The sequence below is a fragment of the Calliphora vicina genome, chromosome 3 (genome assembly GCF_958450345.1).
Source record: "Calliphora vicina chromosome 3, idCalVici1.1, whole genome shotgun sequence".
Lineage (NCBI taxonomy): Eukaryota > Metazoa > Arthropoda > Insecta > Diptera > Calliphoridae > Calliphora > Calliphora vicina.
The window spans coordinates 128,002,145-128,017,221 of NC_088782.1; the positions used below are offsets into that span (position 1 = coordinate 128,002,145).

The 15,077-nt window shown below is 29.2% G+C and overlaps 1 protein-coding gene and 1 long non-coding RNA gene across 2 annotated transcripts in view; one reads left to right on the plus strand and one right to left on the minus strand.

The window, feature by feature from the left end:
• LOC135953243 (uncharacterized) overlaps window positions 1-15,077 on the plus strand; it is a 129,515-nt gene that overhangs the window by 30,158 nt on the left and 84,280 nt on the right. The gene's annotated exons all lie outside the window — the stretch shown is intronic.
• The window catches only part of CrebA (Cyclic-AMP response element binding protein A), a 46,083-nt gene that overhangs the window by 10,804 nt on the left and 20,202 nt on the right, over window positions 1-15,077 (minus strand). Inside the window, exon 2 of the mRNA XM_065503021.1 lies at window positions 656-869. Coding sequence (XP_065359093.1) covers window positions 656-869 — 214 coding nt within the window. The remainder of the gene's footprint in view (window positions 1-655; window positions 870-15,077) is intronic.

A 15,077-nucleotide genomic window follows, 5' to 3' on the forward strand; every position in this document is an offset into this window, starting at 1 on the left:
AAATTTAGTAAATAAAATCAAATTTGCTACGGGTACCCGCCTAAAAAAGTAACCGGTATTCACAAAACATTTCTAAAAAATTTAGTTTTGTAATATGTATAAAACATATAATATAAATTTTCAGAAATTTTGTAAATACAATACATTTTACTACGGGTAGCCACTTAAAAAAGTAACCACTATTTAGAAAATCCTTAAAATAAACTAATTTATCAAATACCTATAGAAGAAAAATAGTAGAAATTTAGTAAATAAAATTAATTTTGCTGCTTAAATGTTGTTGTGAAGGGTATAAAAAAAGCTTTTTAAAAGCTTCTACACAAATTGAAAGTACGTAAGCTTTAACAGTAGTTTGCTCAAGAGACCATTCCTAAGCTTAAATGTTGTTGTTGGTATTACAAGAGCTTTTTAAAAGTTTCTACACAAATTGAGAGTACTTAAGCTTTAAGTGTCCTTTCCTAAGCTTAAACGTTGTTGTTGTAAACTACTACAGTGAAACATACTACGTTTCATTCCTGAGTAAAAAAAAAAACTATGTTTTTTTGACGAATGTTACTCGTTTCGTATCGGAATGAATTTCCAATTCTTGTGGAATCCAGTTTCAACATTAGTTGGCTTAAGTGTCACAATTTTAAAATAGAATTCCTTTACTTACCATCCATTTTAGTATGGAGACTGTGTGGTGAATCTGGCAGAGAATCTCCATCGCTGTTAAGACTGTAGGAGTGTTCCGATTTAATTGGTAGTGTGCCATTCAATAGAGCATCCGATATTAATTTGTCATTGAGTATAACAGCAGCATCTTTGACATCTCGTTCTAAAAACCAATCGTGCATATCACTATCAGTTGACAATTTCAATGAATCGGTCTGTAAATATAAAAAAAAAAACAAAACAAATTATTAAATAAATATTTTGTGCTACATATAGTTTTTTAAAAAAAAGAAGAGTATGTATGTGACACAGATACAAAATAAAATAAAAATTAATGAAAATATGAAAATTGCATTTTCATGTATTGTACAATAATAATACAACCTCCATCCATAGAGGAGAACAGAACAGAATCAAATAGTTATAAAATGTTTACTATCTGGGTATCTGTTAATAACTACAAATATTTTTGAAATAAAATGAAAAAAAAAACACGTAAAGTTGTTAATTTTATATGTGAGGAAGAGCGTTGTTTTTTGTTGTTGAAAAATTTTCATAAGTTTGTTTAGTGTATCGTTTCAGTTTTTTTTTTCTGTTTTGATATCTTATCAGTTTTAGTCGTTTTATTTTGTGGGGTTTTCATTTCATTATTATTATTATTAATGTTCTTTTTTTTTTTTTTTTTTTTTGTAATAATGTCTACATGAGTTTTGTGTTCAATGAAATTGAAATCAAACTAACTACTAATTTTCAAGTACTTTTGTGAAGAGATGAATTCTGAATTCTATAATTTGTTATTTTGTTTATTTGTTTTGTTAAAAGTTATTTTTAAATTTCATTAAACTGGTTTAAAAATCCAATTCATATTTTTCGTGTATAAGAAAGTGTGTTTAAATCATAACAGATAAGTTTAAATTTCAAGTACCGGGGGAAATCCAATCAAACAATCTATGGCGAAAGCTATTTCCCCAAAGGCAAATTCAAAATATTTAAAAATAAATTCACAAGTATGTATCAAAACAAAATGGCCGTGTTTTTTTGTTTATTATTATTAAAATCTATTTTAAATACTTGTCATTGCTTTCAACATAAATCATCAAATTTATATAAAAAGTTAGTGCTGTGCTTAACATTGTATTGCATTGAACCCATTTAGTTTGTCAGTCAGTCAGTCAATTGTTAAATAACCCTGCCCCAGTCACTTATCTTATCCATCCATGAATAAGCTCAAGTGCTCATGAGACCCACTTCTCTTAACTATTTATCACTTTTTAAACTGCAATATATTTTTATTAAAATAAAACTTTATTAAATAAGTTTGCCCCTTAGAACTAGCTATAAGACCTTTAGATAAGTTCCAAAAAAAAATAACTAAATAAATTATAAATTTTATTGATATCTTTTTTTTAATGTTGGTAAATTATAAATTTAATATTCTCTAGAGTGACATTTTCAAGTGTTTTTTTTTTATTTCATTTTATCAAATGGGAAATTTTTATTTTTGTTAGTCTGTGTTTATATCTTGGCAAAAAATAATTTTAATTTTCAATAAAGTGTCTATGATTTTGAACAAAAAATGTCCTTCACCTAGCAAATTGATAAAACAAAATTATCATAATACGAGTAATATTTATTAACTAATATTTGTTTGGTTTTTTTATGTTTTAAAAAAAGAAAACAATTGAGTTTTTGTTTTCAAATTTTGATAATTGAAATAATGTTTTTTTTCTTCTTGGATTAGCACTCAGGGACTCTTGGACCCCTACTCATAGAAAGCATTGTGTTGTAACTAGGAAAATAGGTTATGGAAGAAAGGAAAGAGGGATTAGTGTTTGTGGACATTCGATTTGAACTTTCCTATATTGAAAATTATAGGAAACACTTCAGCGGGAAGTTTATTCTACATAAGTACAGTACAGCTAAAGAACGAATTTTCCCTGTAGTGTGTTGTCCGGTCCACTGGACAATCGACCACAAAGGAATATGTTCTTGATGAAGTTCCATAATTTCATCACAACACATTGTAGTACTAATAGAAGAGTGAAACGCAGCCCACATTGCGACTTTGCTCCAAAGAATCAATAGAGTTGGATATACATTAGGATACACTTTCGGCCCATGCATGGGAGTTGTATTCCATTTTCGGTCGGATATAGGTTGTGGTGGATAGGTGGATTAATAGTGAGGAGATCACATGGAGTGAAGTAATTCTTACACTGTTTCAGAAAACCAAGACGACACTTGAATGCTTCTTTCGACACTTGGTTTAGACCAGCGGACAACACATTGTATTCTCTTACCCAGAACATAAAGAACTTCTAATTCCACAACATTAACACCACCAACACAAAGGGACCATTGCTTGGACCCACATGAGCTGCTATTCTTGCATTTCGTGGCTGCCTGGAAACCTAACACCACCCATAAATACAGATGAGGCGACATGGTCTGTCGTTTGTTTTTGTGTCAACATGCAACATTGAGTCTTGAAAGTGACTCTATTCGCACAAGCCCATTCAGAGATTGTCAGATGGTCCCAATTAAGGGAATCATTCACGTTTTCATTGCCTCAATCTTCAACACGTTTGGTCTGTAACTGAATGAATATGAATGGCAAATTTTGATGTCATCTTCAAAAGAATAGATAGGCTTGGAAGTTAGAAGTAGAAGTTCATTAAGAAAAACAAGGAATAGAGTAGGAGAAAGAACGGAGTTGAGCTTAATCTAAATTTTTGTTAGGAACATCAGCTCGACTTTTGGGCCCCTGGTGGCCCTATGACCACAAAGTATACAGAGGCGACACGGCAACAAAAAATATATTTGTCTCTTTCGCTCGAAACAATTTCAACTGGTTTGGTTTTGTGCTTATTTATATAGTTGTTTGTTTTAACGCACTGTCTGTATTAAACCGCAAATTTGTTTTCTCTTTCTATCGAAACAATTTCAAAAAAAGCTGATTTTAGTGTTTTTGAACTGTAAAATTTGATGCCTCTGTATACTTTGTGCTATGACTGCCAACCACTGATATTGAGAGAGACTAAGATATTTTGCCTTGTAATACGAATCAGTTGCGATCGGTACAGGTTTTGCTGTGATGGTCTGGTCAGATTTCAGCAGTTCATAATAGATAGGACCCTTTTTCTCCCACCAAAGACAGAGAATTTCCTTAGCGCCCTGGATATTTGGCTTTGGTGTCGATTCGGCTGGTTGGTCGGACTTCTCTTACGATCTCTTATATTTCGGGTTATCGTAATGGATCCATTTTCGATCGCAAGTTATGATTCGGTGAAACAATTATTTTCTTTTATAGCGTTCAATCATCATTTCGGACATGCATAATCGTCTTCCAAGGTCCTCTCGGCTTTAATTCGTATGATACCCAATTTCCCTGCTTTTGGAGAAATCCTGCTGCTCACAAACGTTTTGAAATTGCTGTTTGAGTAGCTTCCAATGATTTTGCAAGCTCTTGTTGAGTTTGACAACAATCTTCATGGAGTGATAACTCCAATTATTGGTCTTCAAACTCTTTAGGCTGGCCTGGGCGAATCGTCATGGAGTAATGCCTCCAATTCCTGGTCTTCTGGGTGATCTTTGTCATTCATGTCAAAATCACCACTTCTGAACCGCACAAAGCATTTCTAGCACGTTGAAACCGATGAAACACATTCACCATAAGCTTTGGTGAGCAATCGGTGTGCTTCAGTGCCACTTTCTTTCAAATTAAAGAAGTAAAGCTAAACTTCCCGCATATGACGGTTTATTGGTGCAAAACTGTTGCGATCCTATCTAAGTTTGAGAGCAAGAGGAATAGAAGCAATGGATACCGTCATGTTTTACTTAGATCTGTTCTAAATTCAAAAGAACAAGAGTCAGAACAATTCTTTTTGTAAGCTCCAGCATCCAAAATGAAATTTTAAGTCCATTTAGCTTTAAATGTCCATCTGTCTGTGTGTGTAAATCAGGCTCACATCCAAAATACTTAATGGGAGTTAATGAAATTCACTCAAATATGTTTATCACTAACCTAAGCGATTTGCTATTGAAAATCAGCAAAATCCTGTGAGTAGCAAAAAAGTTATAAACCAAAATGAGAGACAACCTCGAACTAATTTGTATGAATTTTTTCCAAAACACTTTCCAACAATTTAGCTTATTTTTGTTGTTGTTGTTGCTAAACAGAAATATATATTATTGATCCTTAGGCAATTCTAAGTCATTTTAAATATTTCCGTCTATATGTGTGTGTAAATCAGGCTGACATTCAAAATACTTAACCGAAGTTAATGAGAATTACTCTAAAATGTTTATCAGAAATCTAAGTATTTTGGTATTGAAAATCAGCAAAATCGGTTTAGCAGAAAAGAATTTAGGGAAGAAAATGTGAGACAACCTAGAAATTTTTTTATAAATTATAACTAAACAATTTGCAAAATTCTTACGTTAGCTTATGTTTGTTGTTGTAGCTACCCAGAAAAAAACTAAGTAATGAGTTGTAATTACTGGTAAACATAAGTTTCAATGACTACTACATACCCTCAACATTACTTGGAACTAATCTAATAACGGCTTCTTAATTTTCCTATATATGACTGATTATTTACTTTAACTTTTTTTAGAAGAAAATTTGTCTTAAGTTGTAGAGTGTAATATCAACAGTAATTTAGAAATAGGCCGCAAAAAGTTTACAATTTGTTTGAAAAACAAAATGTCATTAACTTTTGAAACATCTAGACAGCAGAGATTAGAATTTTTGCCTGTTTTGCGTTTAAATAAATTAAAATTAATATTTTTTTAAAAATTACCTCATCATTGAGAGGTGCATTTAAACAAATTCAAAGTGTGCGCAATTGTCACACTAAAAATGTTATTTCTTAACATTTTGCAATATTGACATTGAAATTAATAGTGATAAGAAATCCGACACTAAGTTTGAGACATTATCAAAAAAGAACAATTTAATAATCAAAAATAAAAGAAATACAAAATTGATAGTTAAATATTCAAGTACTTTGGGTTCTATAAATTTAGCAAACCTTTTTAAATATTATTTAAAGCCCGCTTATTAAAAAGATAACAAAATTTACATGATAACTAAGAAACCTAAATTTCATTTACTTAAAAATTAATCTTGACAATTTATCAAGATTTTTTTGTATTTCCACTAAAATTTCTGGCAAGCCTTTATTTTTGCAAACTGCAAAAACTTGTTTTTCAAATACATATTTTTTGAACATTCTCTGGCTCTATAAGTGATTAATTTATTGAAGTAAATACTTATTTTTTTGGATTTCTTAAGCAACCAAAAAAATAAAGAAAAAAAAAACAGAGTGATTTAAAACAAAATTAGTTCAAATAAAGTTAAAACTTGTTTCTGTTTTTTTTTACTGAATAAAATCATTATTTTTTCAGCGTTTTTTTGGAAATGATTGTGAAATTATTTTTGATACAATTTTATTTTTTTATATAAAACAGTACATACTCAAAATAAACGTAACAATTTGACAGCATTAACAACAAAAATAACAATAATGATCAGTTAAACTTTCTTCTTTTATGTTACAGTTATGCGTCAGTTTTAAAAATACATACTTGTATAGAAAATACAACAAAAAAAAATAATAAAAATCATTCCCTCACTCACTGACTGACTGACTTTCAAAATGAATTCACTGCCCAGAAATAAATATATGTCTGTATAAAAAATGTTCAAGTTTTTATGTCGGTGGGGTTTTTTTTTGATATTTTGGTTGGAAATTCTTGATGATTTTAAGTTTGTTTATGCTTAATGGCATGTTATAAATCCAGCTTGATTTCTTACAACCTGATTCTAAAGTTTTTTTTGTTTACTCTTTCTTTCTCTTTTTGATCATTACTCTGCTGTAAAAAGGTAGTAAGTTATGTTTGATTTATTATAACATATGTAACATGTAATTTACATACATATGTATAAGACTTATACCCTTAAGCCCGGTTAGATCACAAATTATGTCCATCACAAGAAGGTTATTACTTCAAATCTGACATGTAACATCATAAATTTTGAATTTATTAAAGCTACTCGTGCTCAAAACATTTTGTTATATGAGGCGTACTTGCCATGTTTTCAGGAATTCAAACAAATATCATTCAGATCATTGTATGTATTATGCTAGTTCTACAAATTCAATATTGATCGAGGCACGCTCCAGAAAAGTAGTGAAAACTGATCTGCAATTGCTATTGCAAGATCGTTGTGTAAGTGATCATGAAATTTAGGCAATAAATCGATAAAAATCATTTGTTGTACTAAAAACATTGCAGGAACTGCTATTGCAAGATCATTGTATAACTGATAATGAAATTAAGACATGATCGGACAATAGATCGATACACACAGATCTAAAATGACATGAATATTTTACCGATTAAAAGATTTCCGCAATTTGATTACCAAGAAATAATCTGAAAACCTCCAAAAAAAAATGATAGGTATCGATTAGTTCAAATAAATATGGAAGAAAAGATCCCTACGAACCTTATGATCAATTTTATATGATCGCGGAACTAAACACCAAGTGATAGTTTGCTAACTCAAACTAATCTTCTTTTGGACACTTTGAAGCAAAAAGTCGTCCATTTCTTTGGAAAATCCACTCAATTTGGAATGGCAAACCTCCAACTGTTAATCTATGATCATTTTAAAGGAAAATCCATTCAGTTTGAAATGACAATCTCCAAATTGTTGGTCAGCAATAATTTTAGGTGAAAGGGAACAAAGTCAAACACGTCTTCCTATCAAAACAATGAGAGATCTCGCAAGTGAGTTTTAGAGCACTCGCTACATCAAACCGATGGGTCGTTTCCCAGCAGCCCTGATTTGGCTACGTTTTTCGTCAAAGTGCAATTGGTTTGTAAAAGTAATTGAAGATAATCGATAAGAGAATCAATTGAATATGACAAACCCCGAATTGTTAGTGACTAATAATTTTAGGTGAAAAGGAACAAAGTCAAACACGTCTTTCTATCAAAACAATGAGAGATCTCGCAAGATAACTCAAACAAGAGAATTTTAGAGCACTCGAGACATCAGAATGATGAGTCGTTTGCCCAATATCCCCACGTTTTTCGTTAGAGTACAATTTGTTTGTAAAAGTATTTTGAAGAGAATCGAATAGAAGCAGCCGGTGAATGTTGAACAAGATCGACCAAACAATTGAGCGAAAGAAACATGAGTGAATATCAAATTAGTCATGACATCTTTTCATTGCGGAAAAATCAAAATGGACTCAAAAACATTCAAAACTGTAACGATTGTCTTTTAGAGGATCTGGATTTTATAAAATTCCTAGTTTGAGTGGTTTTTGCTCTTCAAACATCAACTTTTGATGAGATGTCTGACATACAGACCTGATGTAGATCCAATATTGCAAGATTAACGCTTTAAGAATCAATGAATGCCATCAAAACTATAACAGATGTACATTTCGCAAATGCTGGAGTTGGAGAGCTTCAATGCATTTCCAACATACAATTCAATGGAACATGTATCATACAGGCCAGATTTGGATGCAATACCTTCATTATATTCCCACACATCCGAAATTTATTGCAAGCAATAGAAGCTTAAGCGAATTTAATTTTTTAATTTACCGACGTTGGAGAGCTTTTGAGCACTGCAAACTTTGAATTTCGCAAATCTTGGATTTCATGCACTCCAAACATACAACTCGATGGAACATGTATCATACATCCCAGAATTGGATGTTCAATACCTTCATTATATTCCCATACATCTGAAATTTATTGTAAGGTCGACGCCCTAAGCGAACCTAATTTTGAGCACTCCAAACTTTGAATTTCATAAAACATGTGATTTTTTGTACCAACTGAAATTGGTTGGGATCACAGTTATCACATTCGGAGGGATAAAAGAGCTTGGACAAAGGGTGTTATCCTTTAGGAATGCCATGCAGATCAGGATCTTACAATTCGAACCATCTTGAACTCTTTAATTTCTGCAAACAACGAAGTATTTTGTTGAAAACTTTAAGCGGATTTGATTAATTTATTAAAATGTGCATTTGTTTCAAAAAGTACCATTTTAGTTACAATTTAGTACCATTTGATTTATTCATTGCTTGCTGCTCTCTTAAAGGATAAAATTTGTATAGGAAGATTTTGCGCGGATCTTCTTCTAAACTGCAGAAACTTTGAAAGAAAAATCTAGCTCTATTATGTTAATTTGTGTAGGAAAAAGTACCATTTTGGTTACGATTTTGTACCATTTAAATTGTATAGCTATGTGTTCCATCTTGATAGTGAAATTGTTAATATGAAAACATTGAGGAGTCTATTTTTACTGTATTTAAAACATTTGAGTAGGGAAGCTTCCTGCTTCCTTGAAACTTATTTTGAGGTTTATTCTAGTTAAGATTTATAGTACAATTTTGGTTTCTCCCTCCTTAAACTTTAAATATTTGCAATTTTAATGGAAATTTTATTCTCTTTTAAATAATTTATAAGTGATTTTTGGTAGGGCGTACTTAAAATTCGTGTTAGTCATATAAACATATCGTGATTTGCTTTTTTTTCATTTTAATTTTTGAGTAAAAACTACACACCTTTTTCTCCTTATTCTCTCTTTTGCAGCTTTTTTTAGAAGCGACCCTATTTTTTCACAACAATTTTTTCCACAAATTTTTATTTTTAAGTCTTTCTTAAAAAAATTGTTATGTGTATAGTTCTTTTTTTTACAAGAATTGCTAATTCTTAACAATAATTTTTTTTGTTAGTATAAATCACACAAAACAAGAGATACACAGAGAGACATAACGAGTGGGTTAATGAACTTTAAGCGCTATTTATTTACGCTCTGTTGCTGCCAAAACATAAGAATCAGTAAAAAAAAATTGAAAAAAAAACTACAGCGCTGCCTGCGGCCGTTAGACAGAGTTGTAGTAAAAACGTTTTTGTTTTATTTGTAGATGTTTTTTCTATGATTTCAAATAATAGTTGGGTTGAATGTTGTTTGTGGTCATCGTAACACACATTAATAAACAACAAAAAAAAAACATTAGAAAATAGAAGAATATATGAAAGAAGAAGAAGAAGAAAAAGAGATGTTAAGAAAGTGGTTGGCTGGTTGTTGGTAGCTTGGGTCGTTCGTCACTTGTTCAATGAACACACTGAATGTAAACATGTTGGACATGTTTGTACGTGCATAAACTCTCTCAGGTGTTTTTATTGTATAGTATGTATAGCTCGTCTTGACCATGATCGGTTTGGTTTTGTACACCAAACTAGACAAATATGGCTGCCATTTAACAGCCAGCCAGTCGACCAAAACTCTCTATAATTATTAGTTGGCAGCATTGGCAACAGTGCTCTGTCCATACACAAAAACATAACAAATACCAGAAACATTACGCATTTTTTCGTATTTATTTATTTATTTTACTCTTTTTTTTATTATTTATTTATTTATGAGGGTCTGTCTGTCTGTTTAGCTATTTATTATTGACTGAAGCTAGCTGCATACGATTAGTATTGGTATGTTAACGAAAAAGAAATGTTTACAGTTAGTTTTCTGCTTCTTCCCTTTCTTTCTTCATGTTGTGCTTGTTGTTGTTGTTTTGTATACACACATAAATATTTGGTTAGAATTGTTGTTTTTGCTTATAAGAAAACTAGAGAGAGGCTAAGAGAGGTGGATTCGTGTGAAAGTGTATGAAAAAAAATGTTTATTTATTTAATATTGTTGTTTTTTCTGTACAATTTTTTTTGCAAAACTATTTAAAAGGTGTTCTTAGTTATTATTATTATTATAGTTATAGTTTTTGTTGTAACTGAATGCATAACTGTTAAACTCAACCATGCAAACAGAAATAAAACAAACAACTAAACAACAGCAACAAACAGAAACAGCAAAGTAAAGCAACTAACAAAAACATACATACTTACATACTCATTGAAAATTGTACTGTTACTGAGTAACAACAACAACCACAATAACAACTACAACAACAGGTAGTAAATAGCAACAAGTAATTATGTCAACATTTCAAATGCATTTTTTCGGTGCAGGTTTTTTGTTGTTGTTGGTGCTGCTGTTTTAGTTGCTGTAATTTTTTTTCAAGGATGTTGTTGGTAGCAACAACAAAATATGTAACTAAACATGTGTGTTCGTCAACAACTCAAGCAAAATGGTATTAAATTGATTGTTAATAACTTATTTGCTGCTATCGCTAATTACTCTAGTACTTGTAACTATTACACCATGTCCATTATTAATTAACAAAATGGAATTTTTGTATGAAATAACTTGCCAGCTAAATCTTTTTTTTTGTAGGTAACCAGTTTTTGTTATTTCTTTGTGGATTTTTAAGAAAAAACTGCCTTCACTTTTAAAGTAAACCAACTAACTAACTAACTTCTTATCCAGTAAAATATGATGCAACTTTTTAAATTTGTTTTAATATTTAACAACTTTACCCCAATTTTCGTTAATATTTCCTCTCATAAATCCCTTTATAATTATTGTGAGAATTTTTTTTTTAAATTTTATTAAAATTATGTCTACAGTTTAAATTTTTATTTAATATTTTAACATTTAAAACATTAATAATAAATTCACGTTAATTAATGAGGGTAAGTTAGGTTTTTACCAATAAATTTGCATAATTTCATATTTCATATTAAAACTGGAAAATTTATTTAAACAAATTATTGAAAAAATTTGAAATGACCTAATTTAAGAAATTGTTAGATCACATCAATGTTATTCTTATACAGAAAGGGAAATGTAAAATTACCAGTTTCTGGCAAAAACTAAGATATTTTGATTGAACATTTATGTAAATTAAAAAAACTTTTACTTTTTTTTTGTGATGAAATAAGATTTATTTGTTGGGAAATATTATAAACTGCTCCAAAACCATTTTGGTGTGAAATAAATTTTTCAGATAATTTTTTATTTTGTAAAAAATTTTGGTAATTTTAGGATTTTCTTTTAAAAATATTTAAAAGTTTTTGTTTTTGTAACAACTTTTGGTAAAACAATGATTTTTTTAAAAGCAGTTTTGATGAGAAAGTTTTGCAATGAAAAAAAAAGAACATTTTGATAAAGAAATATATAGTTTTTGATGAACAAATATTGTTCTGGATATAAGCGTTTTTTAAGCATTTTTAGTGAAATAGTTTTCTGTTTTAAAAAGGTTTTTTTTTTAAATTTTTAATGAAACACTTTTTTTTATTAACAAAATTTTGTGGAAATAAGCTTTTATTGTGAAGCTTTGTAGGAGAAAAAAGCTTTTTTGATGAAACATATTTTTTGGTGATAAGTTTTTTTTGATAAAATCTCTTTTTTAGCTCTTTAGCTAAAAAAATTATAAAAGTTTTTTTGGCGAAGAAATATTTTTTTAAGAAAAAAAAAACTTAACACTTCTTTGAAAGGAGCGTGTTTTTAATAAAATATAGCTTTTTAAATTTTTTAATGAAAAATGTTGTTTTATGAGAAATTAGCTTTTTTTGATGAAAAAGCTTTTTTGGTGAAAAAGTTTTTTTTTAGGAAAACAGGAAAAATTATTGAAAAACTGTTTTTATAAACATATCGTGGAAATACGATTTTTCTATTGAAATTATCTTTGTTGGAGCAAAAAGCTCTAAGAGATAGTAGTTTTGCTAAAAAAAATTAAAAAGCTGTTGTAGAGAAGAAATCTTTTTTATGAAAAAAAGAGCTTTTTTTTAATAAAATAAAGGTTTTTAAAATTTTTAATGGCAAATTTTGTTTATAAACAACCTTTTTTTAAGAGAAATTAGCTTTTCTTTGATGAAAAAGCTTTTTGGTGAAAAAGTTTTTTTTAGAAAAAAAGCTAATGATGAAAAAAATTAATGAAAAACTTTTTTATAAATAAGATTTTTCTAATGAAATTATCTTTGTTGCTGAAAAAGCTTTTTGGATGAAAAAGTTTTTTTAGGAAAAGAGTATTTGGTAAACTTTTTTTATAAACAAAATTTTTTGGGGAATAAAGAAGCTTTGTTGGTAAAAAACCTTTTTTGATAAAAAAATATTTTTTTGTGAAAAACTTTTTTTTAAGAAAAAAGCTTTTGTAAAAATTTAAAAAAGATTTTTTTGGTGATTGGTTTTTAATGGTGTTTTATGATGAAAAAAACATTTTTGGTCAAAAAATTTTCTTGATCAAAAATAAATTTTGATAAAAAAAATTTTTATGAAAAAATCTTTTTAATCATAAATATTTTTTGGATGAAACAGTTTTTTAATGAAATAATTTTTTGGGTTTTTTTCATTGAAATTAGCTTTTCTGATGCAAAAACTAGTGGTGAAAAAATCATTCTTGGTTACAAAAGCTTTTTTATAAAAAAAATTCATTCAAGGAAAAAAAGCTTTTTTGATGAAAAATTATTTTTTTTTTTTATCAAGAATAAAACATTTTTGGTGAAAATCCTTTTTTTAAGTAAAAATGTTTAGTAATTTTTGTTAAAAAAAAAAATTTTAAAAAAAATTTTGGAAAAAACTTTTTAAATGTAAAAAAGCAATTAAATTTTTTTTTTTATTTAATCCAAATTCTTATGATAAAGTAGCACTAGGCCGAATATTCAAAGACAGTTGTCTCAATCGAAAGCTGTTTACAACGACTATAAATTTCGATCATGTTCCCACACTCAACTGCATTTTTTTTTAAATATAATAGAAGTTTTTTTAAAGGTTTTCATTCAAATTTTTTCTTCGATTTTTTAAACCAATTATGAGCAATTTTAGAATTATGTAGTATCCAAGTAAATATAATTATTTTAAACAGCCTGAATATTGAATGTGTAAGATTAGTTTCAATGCCCCGCCCCAATTTCACGATCAGTTAAAATTCGATCCTGCAATATCATTTCCATCAATAAGCGATCTTCCAGAATTTATGGAATATTGAATAAGTTTTGTTCGGGAAACGCCTTGGAAAATCATTAGAAATCATTGCTAGAGTTTAATACAGCCAGAGGTTTAAACTCCAATAATAATTTCAGAAACATCATAATGATACCATTCAATTGTTTAAATGTGATCATTAAACAATTGATAAGTTTTTCAATGCATAGTAGTTGAACTTATTATTTTTAGCTGGTGCATTGTTTTTTTTGGGGGTTTTCAGCTATAATTTTTCACCTTTACAAACCGAAATTGGTTTCCTACAATGAGCGTGTTTAAGAAACCACTTGAAAATTTATAATTTTTTCCTATTTGTTTAATAGTTTTTTTTTTCTTACGCTATTTACAAGACTAGCAGAGCTTTAATTTCTATAACAATTCATTATTTTATCAGTTTTCTATAGAAAAAAAAACAAAAAAAATAAAAAAATACATACTTTTAACACTCAACAGACATGCAGACAAAACTTACACTTATAATTTAACAAACGAAAAAAAAAACACAATTGTTGTTCAACTTGGTAACAGTTCCTTTCATTTGTTTAATAACAAACAAACAACTTTCTTTTCAAGGCACTCAGTGAATGAATGAAAGAAAAGACAGCAACAACAACAAAAATTAACTATAAATACAACAATAAGATTGTTGCTTACATGTTGGCTGATTTGCTAGCTGGATGGCTGGCTGACTGGCTTACAACACCGCCAGCAACCAACCAACATTCATATGATTTTCTTAGTTATTTTTTGTATTTAAAACTTTTGTTATTTGCTTGGCTGGCTGGCTGACTGTTTTGTGGATTGGATTGAATTGAAATTGGATTGGTAATATGAAACAAGCAACAGCAACAACTACATGCTGCACTGTAGTGTTATATGAACTTTGAATTGTGGGAGCGAACACCTTTCACTTTACTACCAACTATCAATGTTGGCTGTTTGTCGGTCGGTCGGGCTGGCTGGCTGGTATGTTGCTCAAGAAATACATCATCAGGTTTAAAGCGAAAAAACACAAAATTTATGTAAAAAAAAGCACAGACGACTACAAAGTAATGAAAACTTTAAGAAACAAATTACAAACCAACAAAAAAAAAATAAAAACTCTATATATTTAGTGTAAAAAAGTGACAGGGTTTTTTATTTTCTGTGCCGCCGTTGTTGCTGTTGCTTGCTGCTTTTTTACAATCAATGCATACCAAATAAGCAGCAAATTTGACTGTCAGTTTTGTTTTCTTACCGCAAAAATGTGAAAGGTTTTAACTTGGTTTTGTTGCTGCTTCTCCCTCTCCCTCTTCTTCTTCTTTTTTTTCTACTTCACTTTTTTTTTTAATTTTTTGCGAAAAAAAACCCAACATTAGTTTATTTTCTTTAATTAAAGCCCTCTCTTCTTCAGCTGTTTTAATCTGTTAAATGTTAAATTTATTGAGTAGATAACAATTGCTCTTAAGGAAAGTAATTTATAGAGCTGCAGGCAGGCAAATAGTTTCTTTTTTGAAGTTGAAAGTTT